This window comes from Mus pahari, chromosome 2, assembly GCF_900095145.1.
Source record: "Mus pahari chromosome 2, PAHARI_EIJ_v1.1, whole genome shotgun sequence".
Classification (NCBI taxonomy): domain Eukaryota; kingdom Metazoa; phylum Chordata; class Mammalia; order Rodentia; family Muridae; genus Mus; species Mus pahari.
Genome location: NC_034591.1, coordinates 29527233 through 29547553, shown reverse-complemented (window position 1 = coordinate 29547553; position 20321 = coordinate 29527233). Strand labels below are relative to the sequence as shown.

At 38.9% G+C, this 20321-nt stretch overlaps 1 protein-coding gene across 1 annotated transcript in view; it reads left to right on the top strand.

Moving 5' to 3' along the window:
* Positions 1-20321, top strand: part of Col28a1 (collagen type XXVIII alpha 1 chain) — a 173094-nt gene that overhangs the window by 62784 nt on the left and 89989 nt on the right. Inside the window, exons 14-19 of the mRNA XM_021191488.1 lie at positions 1671-1739; positions 7885-7953; positions 11908-11976; positions 13207-13275; positions 17908-17979; positions 18701-18769. Of these exons, the coding sequence (XP_021047147.1) occupies positions 1671-1739; positions 7885-7953; positions 11908-11976; positions 13207-13275; positions 17908-17979; positions 18701-18769 (417 nt within the window). The remainder of the gene's footprint in view (positions 1-1670; positions 1740-7884; positions 7954-11907; positions 11977-13206; positions 13276-17907; positions 17980-18700; positions 18770-20321) is intronic.

The window sequence follows — 20321 nt, the reverse complement described above, 5'->3', positions numbered from 1 at the left end:
AGAGAGAGACAGAGAGAGAGAGACAGAGAGAATATTATATTCAATATAATACTAAAATACTAGAAAGTATAATATTTCATGGCATGCCTCAATGACACGTCCAACACATTTGTATACAATATAAAACTGATACAATATGGGGCCTGGAGAGAGGGCTTGGCAATTAAGTGTACTAGCTGGTATTCCAGAGAAACCAAATTTGATTCCCAGAACATGCATGGTGGTTCATGACCACATTTGACTTCAGTTCTGGGGTGCTTGATGCCCTCTTCTGGCCTCTAACAGCATTGGGCATGAATGTGGTGGTATACAGACATACATGTAGGCAAATTACCACATACATAAAGCATGATATGATAAACTCTGAAATATAATAGCCCACTAATTTAAAGGCTTAAAGGCTCCTGATTTATCAAGGAAATTACATTTATCTTCAGTGATACTTTAGGGTCAAGTATAAAAGATTGCATTCTGGGTAACAACTGGAACACTTTATTCTCCCACCAGGCTATTAATGAAAGTTTTCTTTAGGTAGCTAATTTGCACTGATGTGGGAAATATGTAGTTACATTATGGTGTTTTGGTTTTATTTCTGTTTCAGTAATAGAATATCCTGACAAAAAGCAACTTACAGAACAAAGCTTATTTTAGCTCAACATTTCAGGTTATAATACATCCTAGCAGGGAAGTAGCAGCAGGGGCTTGAGGGAGCTGGTCACATCACATCCACAGTCAAGGACAAAGAGAGGATGGCTGAATGCATGCTCACTTGCTCACCTGTACGTTCTGTTCTATTTATTCACTCGTGTACAGTTTAGAGCCCCTTCCTTAAGGAATGGTGCCACCCAGATGGGCTGTGTTTTCCCACATTGACTAATTGACTTAAGACAACCCCCACAAACATGTCCACAGACCAATACAATGTAGACAGTTTTTTGGGACTCTTTTCCAGGCGATTCTACATTAAAGCTAACCATCACCTATGGCTATAGAGAGGAATATAGTTATACTTCCCTGCTTCTTAGGAAACATCCTTTTCTTTTACCTGTGGTTCTAATAAATTCATTAACTTAATATCACTTCTGATTGATTCTTGTGGTTTCTTTTCCCTACAAAGGCACAGAGTATTAAGACTTTATAGATATAAGATCAGGGTAAGACAGATTACACAGGGTAAGCTGTGATTAGCACAGCTTATTTGAGATTTTCCATGAATTCTTATAAACTTAGATTTTTTTCAGTGAATTTTTATAAATTCTAACATAAAAACAGTGAATCAGTAATCCAATTCCAGAAACCGACAAATTTTCTTAACACAATGGATTCATTTTCACCACTATTTAGAAAAGAGGCTTGCTGTGCCTAGTCGTACCGCATTATTGATTGAATCTGTGATGAGACTGAACTTTTGCTTCTTTCCAGCTTGAGTGGTGGGGTATGTGTATACATGCCTTTCACGGAGAGACTCATTCCTGTGTAAATGTTGAAACTAATCTTTTCTTCCGAGATACAAATCTCAACATCAGAATTACTCACTTGGAATAAGCAATGAATCTGGACGCTTGATTTAAAAAAATTATTTGGACCACAATTATCAGTAACTATAATGTAAACTCTTTTAGAACCCTTACTTTCCCTTCTGTACTGATTCCTTTCCCATTTGCTTTTAGGGAGAAAAGGGATCCGAAGGACCAATTGGCCCACAAGGATTACAAGGCCTGTCAATCAAAGGGGATAAGGTATTAAATATCAAGAATATAATGAAAACCATTATAAAGTAAAATTATTTTTGACATTGCTCTTTATTCACGTACAGTTTGAATTCAATATAATATGACAAGCATCCCACACAGGTATCTGGGTAATTATAAACTAGCAAGGTGAGGTCTTTTATGATGCAGGATGAATTAGGATGCGAAAATTCATATTTATATTTTAAATAACTTCTTTCTTATTTGAATTCTAACTTTCAATGTATCCTGTCATCAGCAATACCTCTTTGAAAGAATTTATCAGCAAGAGATAATTCTTGGGGAAGAACACAATTGTTCAAAGTATATTGGTAGAGGGATGAAAAAGAAGGAGAAAGGATGCAATTATATTATGATCTCAGAACATTTTTAAAAAGCACATTGACTATAATATGGTTAGTTTTCTATGTATCTATCCATCTACCACTGGGTTCTCACTCAAAATTATTACTTCTAAATGGGGCTAGAGTAAGGGAATCTCATCCTGAGTGAGGTAACCCAATCACAAAAGAACACACATGATATACACTCACTGATAAGTGGTTATTAGCACAGAAACTTAGAATATCCAAGATACAATTTGCAAAACACATGAAACTCAAGAAGAGGGAAGACCGAAGTGTAGATACTTCACTCCTTCTTAGAATGGGGAACAAAATACCCATGGAAGAAGTTACGGAGACAAAGTTCAGATCTGAGATGGAAGGAAGGACCATCCAGAGACTGCCACACCCAGAGATCCACCAAACCCAGACAATATTGTATATGCCAGAAAGGTTTTGATGACAGGACCCTGATATAGCTCTCTCTTGTGAGGCTATGCCAGTACCTGACAAACACAGAAGTGGATGCTCACAGTCATCTATTGGATGGAACACAGGGCCCCCAATGGAGGAGCTAGAGAAAGTACCTAAGGAGCTAAAGGGGTCTGCAACCCTATAGGAGGAACAACAATATGAGCTAACCAGTACCTCCCAGAGCTGTGTCTCTCATTGCATATGTAGCAGAGGATGGCCTAGTTAGCCATCAATGGGAGGAAAGGCCCTTGGTCTTGCGAAGATCATATCTCCCAGTACAGGGGAATGCCAGGGCCAGGAAGCAGGAGTGGGTGGGTTGGGGAGCAGGGCAGGGGGAGGGTATAGGGGGCTTTGGGGATAGCATTTGAAATGTAAATGAAGAAAATATCTAATAAAAAAAAAAAGAAAAGAAAAGTAGCTCTGCTGTCCTTTATCCTGGACTATCAGAGTCTGCCTACGGTTAGGTAAAGGTTATTGGCTCCTTGCAGTGAGGGAGAGCTATTGTGATGGAACCAGCAGCAACTAAGGACAAAGATCGGGGCTTGGCTTTCCTTAGACTTCGGGCTGGTGTGGGGTAGTTTGGGGAACATTCACAAAAGCACAAGCTGGTGTGGGAATGGATGCTTTCAGGAGTGGAGCTAATTTTATGATTGAGCATTTTAATGAATCTCCTCTAGAAACTATGGGAAAATGGAACTTGACTGAGTTGTTACTGGTTGAAAAAAAAATTAGAAGCACTCAGTTTTAGACAATGTACCAATTTTAGTCAATATGTGACCTGTTCTTTAAATTTGAACAGTATTTATTAGACTGTCCTCAGACCTGATGAAAGAGTGTCCTTGATTTTCTCTTGGTCCGTGGCACTGTCTGGTGGGCTGTGAACTCCCATTCAGCCGCATACTAACTAGTCCAAGCTAGGAGTAGAATCGAAGCTGGTGATAGAAACCCATCAGAAGCTGATTGGCCCTAAAGAGCAATGGGAAGTGAAAGTTTCCAGAGGGGAGAGATATATGATACATGCTATATATGTATATGTATAAATGTGCTCAGGTATGTATGAGTGCACACACACAAACACACACATGCATACAAACACACAGCATGGGCACACACCCCCATGCACATACATACATATACATAATTTAAAAAGAGGTCATGAATTTTGGAGTAGGTGGCATAGGAACAATTGGAGAGGAGAGAAGATGGATAAGAAATGATATAAGTATAATATTCTTGTATGGAATGCTCAGAGAATAATAAAATGTAAAGAGAGATGCTTGCAAAAATTAGTGACCTCATATCAATTGAGTTATTTATCTGTAAACCTCTAAGCATGTCATTATATTGCTTATATTAGGATAACAACTGATAAGATTATCCCAAGGGTTGGGTTTCAATCATGAGCGATATATTCCCTTCTGACTAATTATCACAAATGAAGATAACAGCGATTCAGGCGAATTTTATGTCTACCATGATTCTTGGTTCAGATAGCTTAGCTCCAGGTGTAACTGCAGCTGCACATACTTTAGAAATGTGTAAAGTCTTCTTTCTTCCTTTGAGGCTGTGAGAACATGAAGGTTGTGAGCCCAGTGAATTAACCTTCCAGCTGTCACTGGGACATGGTATTTGTGCTTTCACATCTGGAGTTCATAAAAAGAAACCTAAAATACCTGCACAGCATCACATAGCAAAGCTTTTGTTTGTCGTTCTCTTACAAATGCAACTCTGTTCTCTCTTCTTTTACTGGTAATTTTTTTTTCTTTTCCTATTATTTTAAGTAAAACATGAGGTTCAGGAACTTTGGTATGTGACTCCGGTGATAAAGTAATACTCCTGTCTTAAGGGCTTACAAATAAATAATTGGTTAAAAAAATTAAAGAAATACTTTATTTCTTTTTTTAATAAAAATTTAATTGTTTATATCATTCTGGGTAATATAAAGACATTTCATACACACACACACACACACACACACACACACACACACACACACATTATTTTGGACACATTTCCCTTCCTATAATCCTTCTCTTTCACTCCCAGTAATTCACTTTATTTCCAGTTGTGTTTCCTCTTTCAAGTCATATGTGGATACAGGATTGTAGGAAACACATAAGATCTAGGAACATGAATGAAAGAAAAATACAATATTTGTCTATCCAAGACTATCTAAATTCTCTTTGCATTATTTTCTCCAGAGTATTCACATGAAAATATGTCTTTATTTATTAATTACCCCATGTTGTGGTCAGAGGACACCTTTGTGGAATTGGTTCTCCCTCCTACTTTTACATTGGTTCTAGGGATCAAACTCAGGTAGTTAGGCTTAGGGGGGCAAGTACCTTTAGCCCCTGAACCATCTTGATGACCCAGCTGCTTCTATTTTTTAAGAACTAGGGGGCTGTTGTGAGCAGTTAAAGGCTCACAACCAAAAGAAATTCTTTTTGCAGATGATGTAACTTCATTCTTAATGGCTGAAAGAGCTGATATATATATATATATATATATATATATATATATATATATCATCACATTTTTACCCATTTTGTGATTTTAAACATCTAAATTGATTGCATAACTTAGCTGTTGTGAATAGTGCTAGAGCAAACATTGTCGACAGCTTAGACATTTAATTGGAAACTCTCTCTATATAAAGGGAACCTTTGATTTCTTTGCTGACTATTTGCAGATTATTGGTTTTGAGTTGGGTTTTGGAGTCAGCTGACTTGAAACTAACTACTGTCATCTGACATATGGGGCATGGTGGGGATTCTTGAAGGTCATCTGAGAAGTACAGACACAGCAAGGAGTTATAAAGACGATTAAACTAGACAAGGCATGAAGCCCACTTAGTTCAGAGCCCCCTGGAGAAGAAATCAAGTTCTCGATCAAAACAGTCTATCTCTGAATCAGAACTGGACACATTTTTATTCTAGGGCATGCTTTGACATAAGTTTAACATTCTTTCATTTATATAAAGCCTGGTCCAATTATGTGATTTTTGTTTATAAATAACTTTTTAGCCCAAGTTGCCTGCCTGTCCTTTTGAACCAAGTGTTATTGGCACACAGACATTCCTGGTTATTTACCTTTTACCTATGGTTTGTTTATATGCCATTAAAGCAGCAACCCTTAGTTATAAAACAGACCTTATTTTGGCTGTCAAGATTCATTAACTAATCTTATAAGAAAAGGCTTGCTACCTGGGCCTGGAGGTACATGCCTGTACTTCCAGCAACTCTGGAAGCTTAGGCAGGGGGATCTCAAATTCAAAACATGACTGGACCATGGAGTAAGCTCAAGGTTAACAAGAGCCTGTATATCAAAATAAAAGGTATCTCAATGATAGAGAGCTTGCCTCACATGGGTGAGGCCTTAAGTTCAATTACAAATACCCTGCTAAAAACATTGGCTCACCCTGATGTAGTCTACATACCATTGCCATTGAAACAGACACAATGCTTCTTTGACCATGCTGCTCAACAGAATAGTTCTCAGTAGGCGTACTTGATCACTGACCCCACCCCTTTGAAGCCCTCTCTTTTCTTGGTCTCTAGAGAACCTTCTTAGCCTGCTTCTCAGTTCCACTTCTCTTACCTCTAAAGGTTCTAGAAGGACTTGCCTCTGACCTTCTCTGTCTCTCGGTAAAGTCACCCAGGCATGGTATTAACTATTGTTAGTATTGTGAAGGTCCTCCCATTGAAACCCCTGGTCTAGTTCTCTCCCACTTAGTAACCCCACCTGGATGTCAGTTTTAGGCTTTTCAAGTTTAGCATGTCTGGATTTAATCTCTAGGGATCACTCCCTCCTCCAACTTTGCTTCTTTCTCAATTCTTCCCAGTTGGAGCCATTTCTGTTCTCTACTTCATAAGTAACCTAGGACCACGAGCTGGCACATGCCACACTGTCTCTCAGGGAGTCCTTCTAAGTCATCCACTCTCCTGCATGAAACCGATCTCCAGTTTCTCTCTCTCTCTCCAAGGAGATCCAGTGTCCTTACCACCACGTCAATCCCTGTTGATGCTTTTACCAGGCTCACTGCCATACTTCTCTGACCTCATTGGCTGAAGTTGTCTTCACTGACAGACATCCCACCCATGCTGTCTCTTTGCAGTTTCTGATCCAGTGAGCCATTATCCTTCCACTAGCTATTGGTTCTGTCTGAAATCCTTCCCTCCTATGTCTACCTTCCTTTTCATCAGGGAAGCCATTGTGCCCAGCATTTCTAGAGCTGTTATGCCTCCCTTGCTTAGGATTCAAAATAGTATGCTTTTTACCCATCCTTAATCATTCTGTTCCTTAAGTTCCACTGAGGATGGAAACTTAGGGGTTGTTTGGACCTATGTTCCCCATGTTTGACCTGTGTTCCTAGCACACAATGAGCACTCAAAAAAAAAAAAAAAAAAAAAAAAAAAAAAAAAAAAAAAAGAAAAGAAAAGAAAACAAACTTGTAGGAAGACTTGAAATGAATGGTCAATACTATTTCTTCACAGACATAGGCATTTTTTGAGATAGGGTCTCACTATGGAACCCTGGCTGGCTGGGAATTTGCTATGTAGTCTAGGCTGGTATCTGACTCACAGAGATCCATCTACCTCAGTTTCCTGGGTGCTAGGATTAGAGGCGTGAACCATCCACACCTGTCCTCCCTGGCCACTTCAGCTTAGTTTTCTCAGAGAAGTTTCTTCAGTTCTTTCATTTTGCTGCCTTTTATACATAAATTTTGACAAACTATTGGAAGAATTTAAAAATACTTTTCTCCAGTTTGTCTCTCAAATCTCATTTTATCTCACATTTCACTAATTTTATACATTTAAATATTATTAAATATTATTCCTAAGGAAAGATTTTAATCTTTATAGTAACTTTAGCTGGTTTGGGATGTGAGAGAAATGGCAATGGCAACTAAATGTAAATTGTAACAAATTCTAGGTTGATCTTGTGTATTTGGGAATATTTATGCATACAGATATGCATAAATGTATATAAGAACAATTAATAAAAATGGTCATGAATTTGAAAGAGAGCAGGAAGGGGTATATGGGAAGGTTTGCAGGGTAGGGAGGGAGGGGATAAATGTGTAATTATATTATAATGTCAAAAACTAAAATAGATAATATAAATTTCACTAAAGATAAAAAATTTGGATAAAAAAATGAATATACTACTAATTGTTTCGGTACATTGGACTATACATTATAGAAAGGATCAGAGGATTGAATTTTTTTCCATGTTGAATTTGTTAAAAGTATCAAGATAGATTTTAATCTTATGTCAGTTCTAGATGATCAAGACCTAGGTAAATGAAGTTTTGTCTACTTATATTTTGACAGGGAGATTTGGGACCCGTGGGACCTCAGGGACCAGCGGGTATTCCTGGTATCGGAAGCCAAGGCGAGCAGGTAAAGCAGTACTTGCTTCTTCTTCCTTGGTGCCAAACATTTCATCTCAGCCCTGTGTTTAGGCCAGGCTGGCAAGCATCAGTGTTCACGTGGCCAATGAATTCCGGGGGGGGGGGGGGAGCTTCAGAATAATGCCGGAAAGGGTACAATAGTATCGTGAGGCTATAATTTTATAATTTTAGAACTTTCAGAGAGTTAAAAAAATAAATAAATAAATTATGTGTTTCTTGGTGCCATGTTTTTGTTTCACACACCCCCCCCCAACCATTTATCTACCTAACTATAGCATTACAATTTAAGCTAAGCACTAGAATCAGAGGTGATGACTTAATTCAAAGACATCCTTCCCAAATAGAAGCAGCCCACAGTGGGATTTATTTGTAAAGGACATGGGGCCTCTTATGGTCAGAAGAAGCAAAGGATGCCTGTGTGTCTGTGTGCTCAGAGCTAGGACCACTTCTAAAACCTTTGAATACTTGGGGAAGCCTGTCAAGTGTTAATGGTTTGGAGCCAGGACATCAGTGCTATCTGCTATTGTTCACTCTCTGCCTTTAGCCATGCACTCTCATTTAATCAAAGCCCCCAGCAAATACAGATTTATTGCCCTAGTTACAAAGTGGCAAGCACATTGGATTAGAATTTATGGCTACAGTTTGAATCACGATGTGGCCTGGAGACTTCATAGCACTTACTTGACCTCTAGTGATGAGGGAAGCAAAAGGTTTGAAAGTGAGGTAATTCCAAATCTCATTGTTGACCTGTAATGTCAAGTTTATTCCTAAGAATTCTTCATCATTATTACTACATATTTGTCATCCCAAGAAACAGTGAGGTTGGCGAATACTTCTTTCCTCACTTCCTCATGCTTGGCAGAGTTCCCAGTCTAATAAATACGCTAAGGAAGATAAAGGTGCGGAAGACATCAAGGTCGTTCTGTGACTAAGTATTGAGATAATAATTAAGAGCTGGGCATTCTGGCTACCGATGAGGCCAGACTGACTCACAAGACCTGCGGTTTGTCTATGGGGCCCTGCAGGGATACCTTCTGGTCCTGGGATCCTGGCAGCACTGTTACATGCTGGGTCTTGTGGTTTGTTGGGGCCGAGATACAAATCTGGGACTCAGATGAGTTCAAAGACGAACCAGTCTGTCCAGATGGTCTGTGGGTTCTGAACCTCCCACTTGTGGCTTCCTGGATTCCTGTTTCCTTTAATGCCAGTTCTTGATGGAGATTGTTATTTATTTATTTTGTTAGTGTTTCTTCATTACAAAAGAAAATAAAAAACAAAACAAGAGAAAATAATAAAAACTTAAAGGCAAAATGTCTTTACGGGGCTGACCTTTAATGGGTAGGAAAATTAATGAAACGTAGTATTTGTAAACTTCTCTGCACCAAGAAAGCATTATTTACTGTTTTTAAGAGAAATGACATAAATACTACATAAATTTAGTCTCTGTTCATACAGCCTTTTAGTTCTGTTCGTAGCCTTAGTCTAGCATATTCTTGTTCTCATCATTTCTTCCTGCATTACTTGCTTATAGAAATGTATTTCTGCATTCATCTATTAAATCTGTTTCTAGCAACCCTTAGACAATGTCCTTTGGATGGTCTGTAAATTTCATTATATATTTAGAGACTTAATCATGTTTCACAGAATAAAATAGAATATAAGTAATCATATACAGCTATGTGTATGGTTCTACAATATCTATAGGAACAAATGCCCCATGTACATGCTATGCTATTTTGTTCCGTGTTCATTGAGTGGATACTTGTGGGTAGCTATAAAACTTAGAAAAGTTTCTTCTTAGAACTACTGTAGCTCCCCAAACTTATGTGGACTGCTCAGTCTCATCAATCATACACAAGGGAATGATATTTGCTTTTTATTTTATATGTATGAGTGCTTCCCTGTATGTATATATGTACACTGTGTGCATGCTTATTACTTGTGGAGACCGAAGAAGGCATCAGATTCCCCAGAATTGAGGTACAGATGGTTGTCAGTGCCATTTGGGTACTGTGAATGTAAATATTCTGTACGATTAGCAAGTTCTCTTTGTCACTTAGCCAACTTTCCAACTCCAATATTTATATTTTACAGAAGACAAGCAGCTATATCATCTAACTGAAGCAAAAGGAATGTTGATTTTGTATAAATATCAATTAACGTGTTCTGTAAACATTGTTTTTACAGTTACAGTTTGTGGGATGCAAGCAAGCATAATTTTATTGTTTTCCTCTTGATAGTCTTTAATAATTATTCCCCAGTGGGTGTCATGTCTTCTCTTTCCTGCCACTTAATGAAGTTTCCAGCTGAGCACTTTGGATCACTTTTGCACAATGGCAGTTGTAAGGTTGCTGCTGCATGTTGCAAATATCAAATAATAGTTTGGTATCTGGAAACAAAAAATGCACCTGGTGACTCTTAACTTCATTATGTGGTTACAGGCCGGAGGGGATGGGGCAGTCTCTTTTCTCCTAGGCTGAGGTAGAGAGAGACTTGGCAGGAGAACATGAAAGCTCTTTCTCGATTGTTTCTGCGGTACATGGCTTTTGCTGTCAGGATTTGGGAGACGAGTGCTCAGACCTCTCACCGGTGCGATTCTTTCATTGGCCCTTTGTCCATTTCTCCTAGGATGTGGAGGAAAACCTTCCTCCGGCTGCGCTTCCTCGCAGCCTCTGCTTTTGCTGAAGCTTGGTTCTCTCTGCTGCAGTTGTTTTGTCCTCTTGGTCACCTGGACACGATTCAAGACAGTCCCAAGCCACCCTTGCCTCCGCCTTGTAATACATTTCATCAACAGGAAACTCTTCCGTGCTTCAGCTCTGACAAACTCTGGGTATACAGGATGATCCGGTCTGGCCTCTTTGAGATCCCACAGGCTATTTTAGGTTCCTCGGGACCGAGTCATTCCCTCCCCCACTCTGTGTCCCCCAAACCAAAATCAAAGTATAAGTGTCTTCATTGAAACCCTCCTTCTAAGGTCAGAGTAAAGGAAGTCGCAGCCAAACCCCTTCCCATCCTCTACAAAGAAAACGCCTAGTAATCCGGAGACATTTGTCCGGAAGAGAAGTTCGTAAATCCGATGCTCCTCTACCTCAGTTTACCCACACAGTGCGGCGAGGAGTTGTGTATTTAAACATGTTTCACTTTCGTGTCTCTCAGCTCGCTTTTTAGGGTCCAGATCTTTAATATGCCATTGCATCCAATGAAGAAATACACTTCTCTGCATGTCATATATACATGCAGGAAGAAAAAAAAAAAGCTGTGTATTTGTTTAGCACTATGGAATTTCCCTGTTGATATTGAAATTTTCAAGCTGGGGCAGAGGCTGTGTTCATTCGTGTCGTCAAGGGTCCAGGCATCTTCTTTCTTGTTAATCTGTCTCTCCCTGGGCAGCTTTCTTCATCTACATGGTCTGAGACTACCACATGGCTTAACTCCATCCACAGGAAGAAGAGAAGGACAGAAGTCCTTCTTCCTTTAGAATGAAGGGGAACGTGCATACATCACTCCACACCCACATCCTAACAGTCGCAGTCAGGTCCATTTAACCACATCTGACCTCTATGAGGGTTGAGGCAGCATGTACTTTGATTTTGTTTTTTGAGACAAGGTCTTACTATGTAGGTATTGACTGCTCTGGAATTCACTATATAGAACAGGAAGTCCTCAAACTCATAGAGATTGTCCTCTTTCTGCCTTCCAAATCCTGGGATTAAAGTTGTTTACTGGAAGCATGAGATTTATTCCAAGTATACATGTGGGCTAACTGAAATTTCTCTTACTATCATAGAAGGAAAGGATATGCATTGGGTTTAAGCAATGGGATTTGACTAGAACCTTCCAGCTGTCCAGTGAATTTGTTATGGGGAGCTAATCTTTCACTCTAAAAGACAAGACTGTTCTCCATGTCTTAATTTCACTAACATTTAAAACTTTTATTCTTAAGGGGATCCAAGGTCCATCTGGCCCACCTGGTCCACAAGGACCCCCAGGACAAGGCTCACCTGGTCCTAAGGTAATTTTCTAAATGACAGAGATATTTAGTACATTTATGGTATAATTGTTGTTTATGATTAATGTTCAATGACTGCAAAAGAACAGATGGAATTAACTTGAAAATAAGAACATTCTATGCCAAATAATACTGATATTATTAATGACTTAGTCTAACATTCTTTTTGCTTTACGATGGATGCTTTTATTTGCATAACCTTTATTTATATTTTGTTTATATTTTTAATTATTGAGACTGTATTCTAGCAGTGCAAATAGGCAACCTTCTCTGGGCTGGTGGCCTTGCGTTCTCACCAGTATCCCCACAGTGGGTTCAAGTTCCAGAACCTGAAAAAGATGGAGACAGGATACTCTAAAGAGTAAGAGTTTATCCCTTAACTTGGAATTCTTTTTCATCCCTTGAGAAGAGGCAGTTAGCATATAATTAGCTACCATCCATACTTTTTTCAGGAATTCATTGTTAAATAAATAGACAGATAAAGAGATAAGAAAGGTACTTCTCGGAGGTGCTCGCCGTGGAGCACACATGTAAGAAGAAAGGCATCATTTCTACCCTTTAGATTTGTTTCTTTATTTGTTTTGGGGGGTGTGAGGGAAGAGGAGATCTTTCTGTGTAGATTGGGTAAGTCCCTGACACTTAGGATCGTCCTGTGTCGCTCTGCCTCCCCAGTGCTGAGATTATAGGTGTGTGTCATTTGAGGTTTTACTTGGGGCTCATCACTGAGCGCTCAAGATGGTCTGATTGTTGCTCTTGGTCAGGGACCACCTGGGCTCTCCATGTGTATGTTTAACTATTAGATAAGGGAACTTTTTTTGGGGGGGGGGTGCTTTTGTTTTTTTCGAGACAGGGTTTCTCTGTGTAGCCCTGGGTGTCCTAGAACTCACTTTGAAGACCAGGCTAGCCTCGAACTCAGAAATCTGCCTCCCAAGTGCTGGGATTAAAGGCATGCGCCACCACCACCTGGCTGGGAACTAATTTTTAAGGTGTCCCTACAGGTGTATACCACATGCCTATATATTAAGTCAAATGCAATAAAAATCCATGTAACTGAAGAGACTTCACATGTAACTAGCACCCTGTCTGTGCATGTGTGTATGTGTGTATGTGAATTAAGTATATTTTTGCTTTGATCATTTTACTTTGCTGATATACAAACGTTCTGAGGAAATCAAAGGCAGGAATGTATTAGTTTTATTTTGCTTCAATATTTAAATATTCTTTCCTTCCCAGGGAGAAGTAGGCCAGATGGGACCCACAGGGCCTAGAGGACCAATGGGAATTGGAGTACAGGGTCCAAAGGTGAGCTGATTGCTTCTAAGATGCTACTAAGCCTTTTACATTATACAGTGTACGGTTTCCTTCACACCTGAATGCAAGGAAGAACATGCATCCACCATCTAAATGTATATACTTTGTTTCTCTTAACTTTAAAATATAGGAAGAAAAGTATAATTATTACTTGCTCAGTTTTCTTGGTGTTTCTATTGGAAGGAGTTGTTAGGGAACTCCTGCTTCCCTCCAGGCAGGAACCATGTTCATCTTGTTTGTTATTGGATGCCAGTTTTGACCACATGGTGTACCTCAAACAGTGCTAAACGGGTGAAGGGTGAATTGCTACTTGCTGTACCCGTCATAGGTTCTGTGCTTAACCTGAAGGTTTATAGACTCTAGTGAACTACACTGAGCTTTGAACTTCTTCATTGTTTGGCTATCATTGGCAGAGTCTTATAAACATTTGGGTAGTAGAAGAATATATCAGATGTAAGCTTAACAAGAACATACATATCACATACATATATAAAGAGATAATCACAAAAGATTTTAACATTGTATTATAATTATTATTGTATTAATAAAGCAGTAAAAGTTGTAATTTTGCATGGCTTTGATATAGTATATACTATGTTAACTGCTAATTATGATATATATGTGTGTGTACACAGACATAAAATATACATGTGTACATGTATACACATGTAGTATACAATTTATATGTCAATTTAGAGAGACAGTCCACAGTATGTTAAGGATCTTCAGTTAGACCACCTAGGTTTAAATTCCAGTTTTTTCAGTCATCTTAAGGTTCTCTCACTTTAAAAAGCACTTCACTGTACGACAGTATCTCATTTCAAGTTTACCCTCTTTCCTGCTCGTGGTAGTTAACGTGCTTCTCCTGTCTCAGTTATGCTCGACCATAACCACATTTTCCTTTGCATATGCCAGTCTTTTAAAAAACCACAGAAAGGTGTGACAGTAAAGTCACAGAACACCCAGTCCCCTGTTTGGATGCAGCAGGAATCCTGTCTCACATGGATACCAGGTCACCTCTTCTTTATTCACAGCATAGTCTCCTCTTAACTGAAAAAAAATATGAAATACACAAAAATACATTTCATCATTTTAATTTTTATTCCCTGGAAACTAAATGAACAGCTTTTCCAAGTGCTCAGGGGACCTTCAATTTTCTTTATGTAGATTTCTGTAAATCTTCAGTACTTTATTCTAGGTTTTCATCGTTAGACTTCTTTATATGTCTGGATACTAAGCTTTTTTTGGCAGGATTACAACTATCTTTCCTTAAGTTGTAACTGTCATTTATCCTTTTAGTGTATAGTTTGACATTTTGATGTGTTTCTCTCATTTTATGTCTTGTGCTTTTAAAATATTATTTTAAAACACCTTAAAGTCATGAAAGTATTCTCATGTAGTTTTCTGAAAATTTTATGCTTTACTTTTTAAAGCTGTCTTTTAGCTTTGTGTGTATTGAGGGGGTCAGTGTGAAGAATCTGGTTTTCCCTGTATTGACAACATGTCTCTGTTTTACTGTTGAAAACACCATTTTGCCACACTGGTTTGTAATGGCGCCCATATCTTATATCAATTTACCTGTATATGTCAATAATAATCAGTGTTTAGATCTCTATTCTGTTCCTTCTGTCTATTTGTATTTCTATGTACTATTGCCTTCCTGTCTTGATTCTGCCTAATTTAAAATATGTTTTATCACTGGGATGTAGCTCAGGTGGTAGAGTGCTTGGTTAGCATGTGGAAAGCCCTGGATTCAGTCTCCAGCTCCATATAAACCTGTGTGGTGGTACATGTCTGTAATTCTAGCACTCAGGAGGCCGAGGCAAGAGAAGCAGTCAGTCAGGCTCATCCTTGGGGCCACACAGCAAGTTAGAGGTCAACCTGGGATACATAAAAACCTTTCTCAAGGGGTAAAAAAAGAATATCGCATAACAAGAAAAATACTCTTATCTTTCTTGCTTACTGTTCATTCTAGTAAATTTTGGGATTAGGTTAGTTTGTCAAATTTAATCTACAGATTAGCTATTGAGTTCTTCCAATTATAGAGTAAGGATTTCTAACTTTTCAGGAAAATATTTTCACTTCTTCTATAAAGATCTTCTACCCCATAAAGTCATTCCCAGGCTCCCCAAAAGAAATCTTGGCAGTACAAATTATTCTCTTTCCAACAACTTCTGATTAGCTACTACAGGCTATTGGAGAAATACCTGGTTTGTTTTAGTTTTTGGCATGTTGAGATTTATATGAAGTCACTCTGTGAAATCACTTCCTATTTCTGATAGATGTATTCATTACCTTTTCTTTTACCTATAATCATATTATTTGAGTAAAAACAAAAGTACATGATACTATAAATCTTTGAAATAGCCCTTAGGTCAAAGGAATTCTCTTCTATCTCAACTTTTACCAAAGTTTTGCTTAGTTATTATAAATAAATAATGAATTTCTGTCAAGTTCAATAGCTACTAAATAGTTGTAGTAATTTTTTCCTTTTTACACTGTTAACCTGATAAATATATCAATTTATCATTTATCTTGATAAATATATATAAATATATATATAAATATATAAATATATAAATATCTTTATAAATATCTTGATAAATAGAGTTTTAAGTTGTTGAACCATTTCTTTTTTTAAGTAAGCACAACGTTTTTAGGTAAACTTTTCTTAGGTAAGGTAAACATGGTATTTCCTTTTTAAGGATACTTTACTCAGTTAATCTTTCATTGAGGATGTTTCATCCTTTTAAAATAACCATTCATAGTGTTGTTAGCCTATAATAAATAAACATGCTTAGTATATACACTTGGATTGGGGCATACGAAAGTCTTGAATCTTTCTCATTGAAACCAAGATAATAAAGGCATTCGTTATTCATTGGAGTTACCATAAACCCTTTCCAAAACTGCTCTTCTCTCCCCTAGCTTCTATATATTGATGAGCTTCCCACAACTTGCTCCACCATTGACTGCTTCTGAGGTACATGTTGCTTCTTTCCACACCGCAGAATTATTCTAAGATGCACTTCATAGGGTGTCTGAAGAGTTGTTTCTTTTCACTGCCAAGAAACCGTCCTTTGCACAAGGATGCCACAATTTACTTACTCAATTTCCTGGTGGAAGACATGTTGGCTCTTTCCAAGCTTTCACTGTTACAAATTACAAACATATATTGAGGTGTCTCTGGACAACTGTTTTCCCTTTTCTTGACTAAACATCTAGGAATGAACTGGATAGCTTAAATCAAAATGGGTAGATTTTTGTCTCTTTCTCTGTTTTGGGTTGTGTTTTGAAAGCTTTGTGTCTATTAGAGACCCTGTTCTCCAAAGATTTGAAAGTTTAGTGGGGCTTGGCTTGAGAGCCAATGAGAGCCTTGCTACCTGGGGAAGAATCTAGAGCAGCTGTTTTCAACCTTCCTGATGCCGTGACCCTTTAAGACACCCTCATGGTGTGGTGACCCCCAACCAAAAAATTATTTTGTTGCTACTCCATAGCTGTCACTTTGCAACTGTTATGTATTGTGACTAAGTATCTGCTATGCAGGATGTCTGATATGCAGGATGCCCTCCAGGTTGAGAACCATTAACCTAGAGGCTTTCAATCACTAGATCTGTTCGCTAATGGCATTGCTACATTAGGCTGAACGTTTTAATTGTAGAAGTTAGGCCCTGGTTCTTCCTCCCAGCCCCATAGTCCCAGAAAGAAGACTCTGGCTCAAAATATATTTACAAATCCCTTGGCCATATAGCCAGGCTCTTCTCTGACTAGTTTAGGCTCTTCTCTGACTAGCTCAAAACTAAGATAACCCACTTATTCCAATCTGCATTCTGCCATGTGGCTGGTTACCTGTGCTCAGGTACCATATGTCTGTCTCATTACATCTTCTTCATTACAAGTCTCTCACCTGGGCCTATCCCAGAATCCTTTCTCCTCTCAGATGTACCACCTTCTATTTTCTGACTAAACCACAGACCATAGGCTTTTTAATTCACAGGTAATGCATCCATACAATGCACAAGATATTCTCTCTACGATTCCCCCTTTTAGTCCAATAAAAGGCTCTTTTCCTAGAACAGATGAGACTATGTCATAGACTTAGTGCCCTGGAAAACCAGAAATCTATTGTCTCATAATTCTGGAGGCTACAAGTCTGAAATCAAGATATCTATAGCCATGCCTTCAACAAATCCTACAGGGATGAATTCTTCCTGGCCTCATTATGGCTGTCAGTTCTCAGCACTCCTAGTCTTGTGGCTGCTGCACCTCTTCTGCGTTTGCCTCTGATGTCTCAGAGTTTTCCGCTTGTTTTTATAGGGCCATGTCATCTTTTTATCATGATTCCAGTCATACTGAGCTAGGACTTAATAACCTCATCTTAACTTGATAATATTTATAAAGACCCTATTTCCAACTACATGCAATTCTTTAGAGACGTCACAATTCAACCCACAGCAAAAGACTGAAAAACAGAAGGTTAGGTAACTTGTCCAAAGTTGGGAAGTTTCGTTGCTAATCATATTTCTTTGTTCAGATTTGTTTCTCTCAGATATAGTCAATAACTCAAAATGAGGTACACCTTAAGGACTTATCATTGAAAAAATATTTTTTTTAATCCACCAGGGGGAGCCAGGCACAGTGGGGCTCCCAGGACAGCCCGGAGTCCCAGGGGAAGATGGGGCCTCTGGAAAGAAGGTAATCTTATGTTTTTAAAATATCATCAGTGTCAAAACTGGGATAACACCAGCACCGTGGTCCTCCAGGACCTGAGGTTAAATTACTAGGAAACAGTGTCTGTAAGAACGACCTTTCTTTCCCTTTTCCCCAGAAAGGATCCGTTTCCTCCATTGCCTTGGTGGCCCACGTGCTCTTAGTTCTAGCTGGTGCTTTGCCCTGGGCATTTCCCACTTTGTTCCATGGTTCTGGAAATCACATCAGTTTAATCTCAAGCAAAACTACCTCTCTTCCTCCAGAAGAGCGAGTCTGTAGATGCATCTGGGAAGCTAAAGCTATTGTAAAGATGTCCTGAACTATTTTGTGTTGACATTTGAAATACTCAATTTTTAATAAAACTGCTGAAAAATAGCAGATGGTGAGGTGGAAAAACTTTCTTGTTGAAAAAAAAAATCTACTAAATGTGAGTGAAGAGCCAAAGGAAAGGGAGTTTAGCGCTTTGGAAATTGGCTGAGATGGGAGTTCTCTGTGGTATTTCAACTGCTCTGGGTAAAGGGGAGCTTAATGTTAATTTATTCATTGATAAGTTTCCAATTTAATTCTGAGATGACAACGAAGGTCTGGTGTGTTTTGGGGGGGGGGTGGTCCAAGTCAAATTCCCTGGCAATAGGAGGAGACACAAGATGGGTTCTGCATTTTGTCCTCCATGAACCGACTTTGGCATTGGTGTCCTTCCCTCCAGGGAGAAGCTGGGCTTCCAGGAACAAGAGGCCCAGAAGGAATGCCCGGGAAAGGACAGCCTGGCCCCAAGGTACGCAAATGACAGATCACAGGAAGCAGCTGTCCCTGTGCTGGTCCCCAGCCAAAAGAGCCAATTTAAGAGAGATCTGACTTTCATTCTTGCTATGTCAAACATGTTTACATCTTGCTTCAAGTCACGAACACTGTCTTGGGAGCCTTTGGAAGAAGGCAAGTGTATATTAGTCATCTTTATTTTCCTACATCCATCTTAAGCTCCAGCATAAAGAAGAACTCAACACATGTTTTCTCAATGAATGGTCAACTGATATTTAAAGAAAACATAGGAAAGGAAAAGAAGTCACAAGACACATTGTTACAATGTGAAAGTATGTAAAGTTTATTAAAATACTTATAGGCTTTCACATAATAGTAAGGCATATCACCTCATTAAATGTCAACTGGGTGACAGGGTTTGTAGCTTAGTGGGAGAATGTGCAAGACCATGAAGTGGATTCCTAGTATAAAACAAATAAGTAAATAAAGTGACAATTTCACATTATTCCCTCTAGAAAAGCTACTTTAATAACATCTTTGTATGTCAAGATGAGAAGATATGAGTTCCCCCATAGGATAAAACCTTCAGTAACATACCACCTCTAAGGTGCCAGAATTCCTGTAGTTCTTGGTCAGAGTTATCAGTCACACTGCATACACACTAGTATTCTATTTATAATTCTTTCAGAATACAGTTAATTGGCCTTGTAAAAGTATTAACTAAAGTCAAACCCTAAACTCCTAGAAAGTGGAATTTAAATATATCAGTACAATTCCAGCCACTTGAACCAATCAACTTTTTCTTCAAACAAGAAGATGAAGAACATTTTTCAAAACATGATATATTTAGAAATACTGGCCTATTAATAATCAGAAGTGAGAAGATGAAGTAGGGTGGTGTCTCTGAGAAAGATCTAAGGATTAGGATATGAGGTGGCTGGAGAGAGTCCTCAGAAAAGCCAGAGCTCATGAGCCCTGAGTGAGGAACCCTAATAGAATGGGCAACAAAGCAGGGACAAAATCAGCACCAAAATGTACTGGTCACCGCAGAGAGTGCAGCATAAATGGAGCAGTGCCATATGATGCTGTCCAGGCCGTCCTTGGCCAGTGCTGCACCTGTTGTGTTCAATTAACTCTCTGGAGTTAATTGCATCATTGTGGATGCAGTTGGAGCCTCTTTGATTTATAGGGCACCCTTTTGTTGATGGACTAGTATGTGATTCATTGGCTTTCAAGCTGTAGTCTTTAGATCAGCTGCGTCAAAATCACCCATGAATGTTTGACATGCAAATTATCAGTCCCTTGTAGAGATGACTTAAATCAGAAAATTTTGGACATGGGATTTAGACATCTGTGCTCTACCAAGCCCTCCAGGCAATTGTGATATTTGTTTAAAAACTGTGGCTAAACCAGCAATGTGCCAAGAATCTCAGTCGCAAGCTTAAGGAGAGATTCCTTCACTGACTTGGACCCACATATGGATACAGTGCCTCCCAGGACAGCCTTATGGAGGAGGGGAGAGGGAGAGGGAGGAGAGGGGGGAGAGAGAGGGGGGGAGGAGGGAGGAG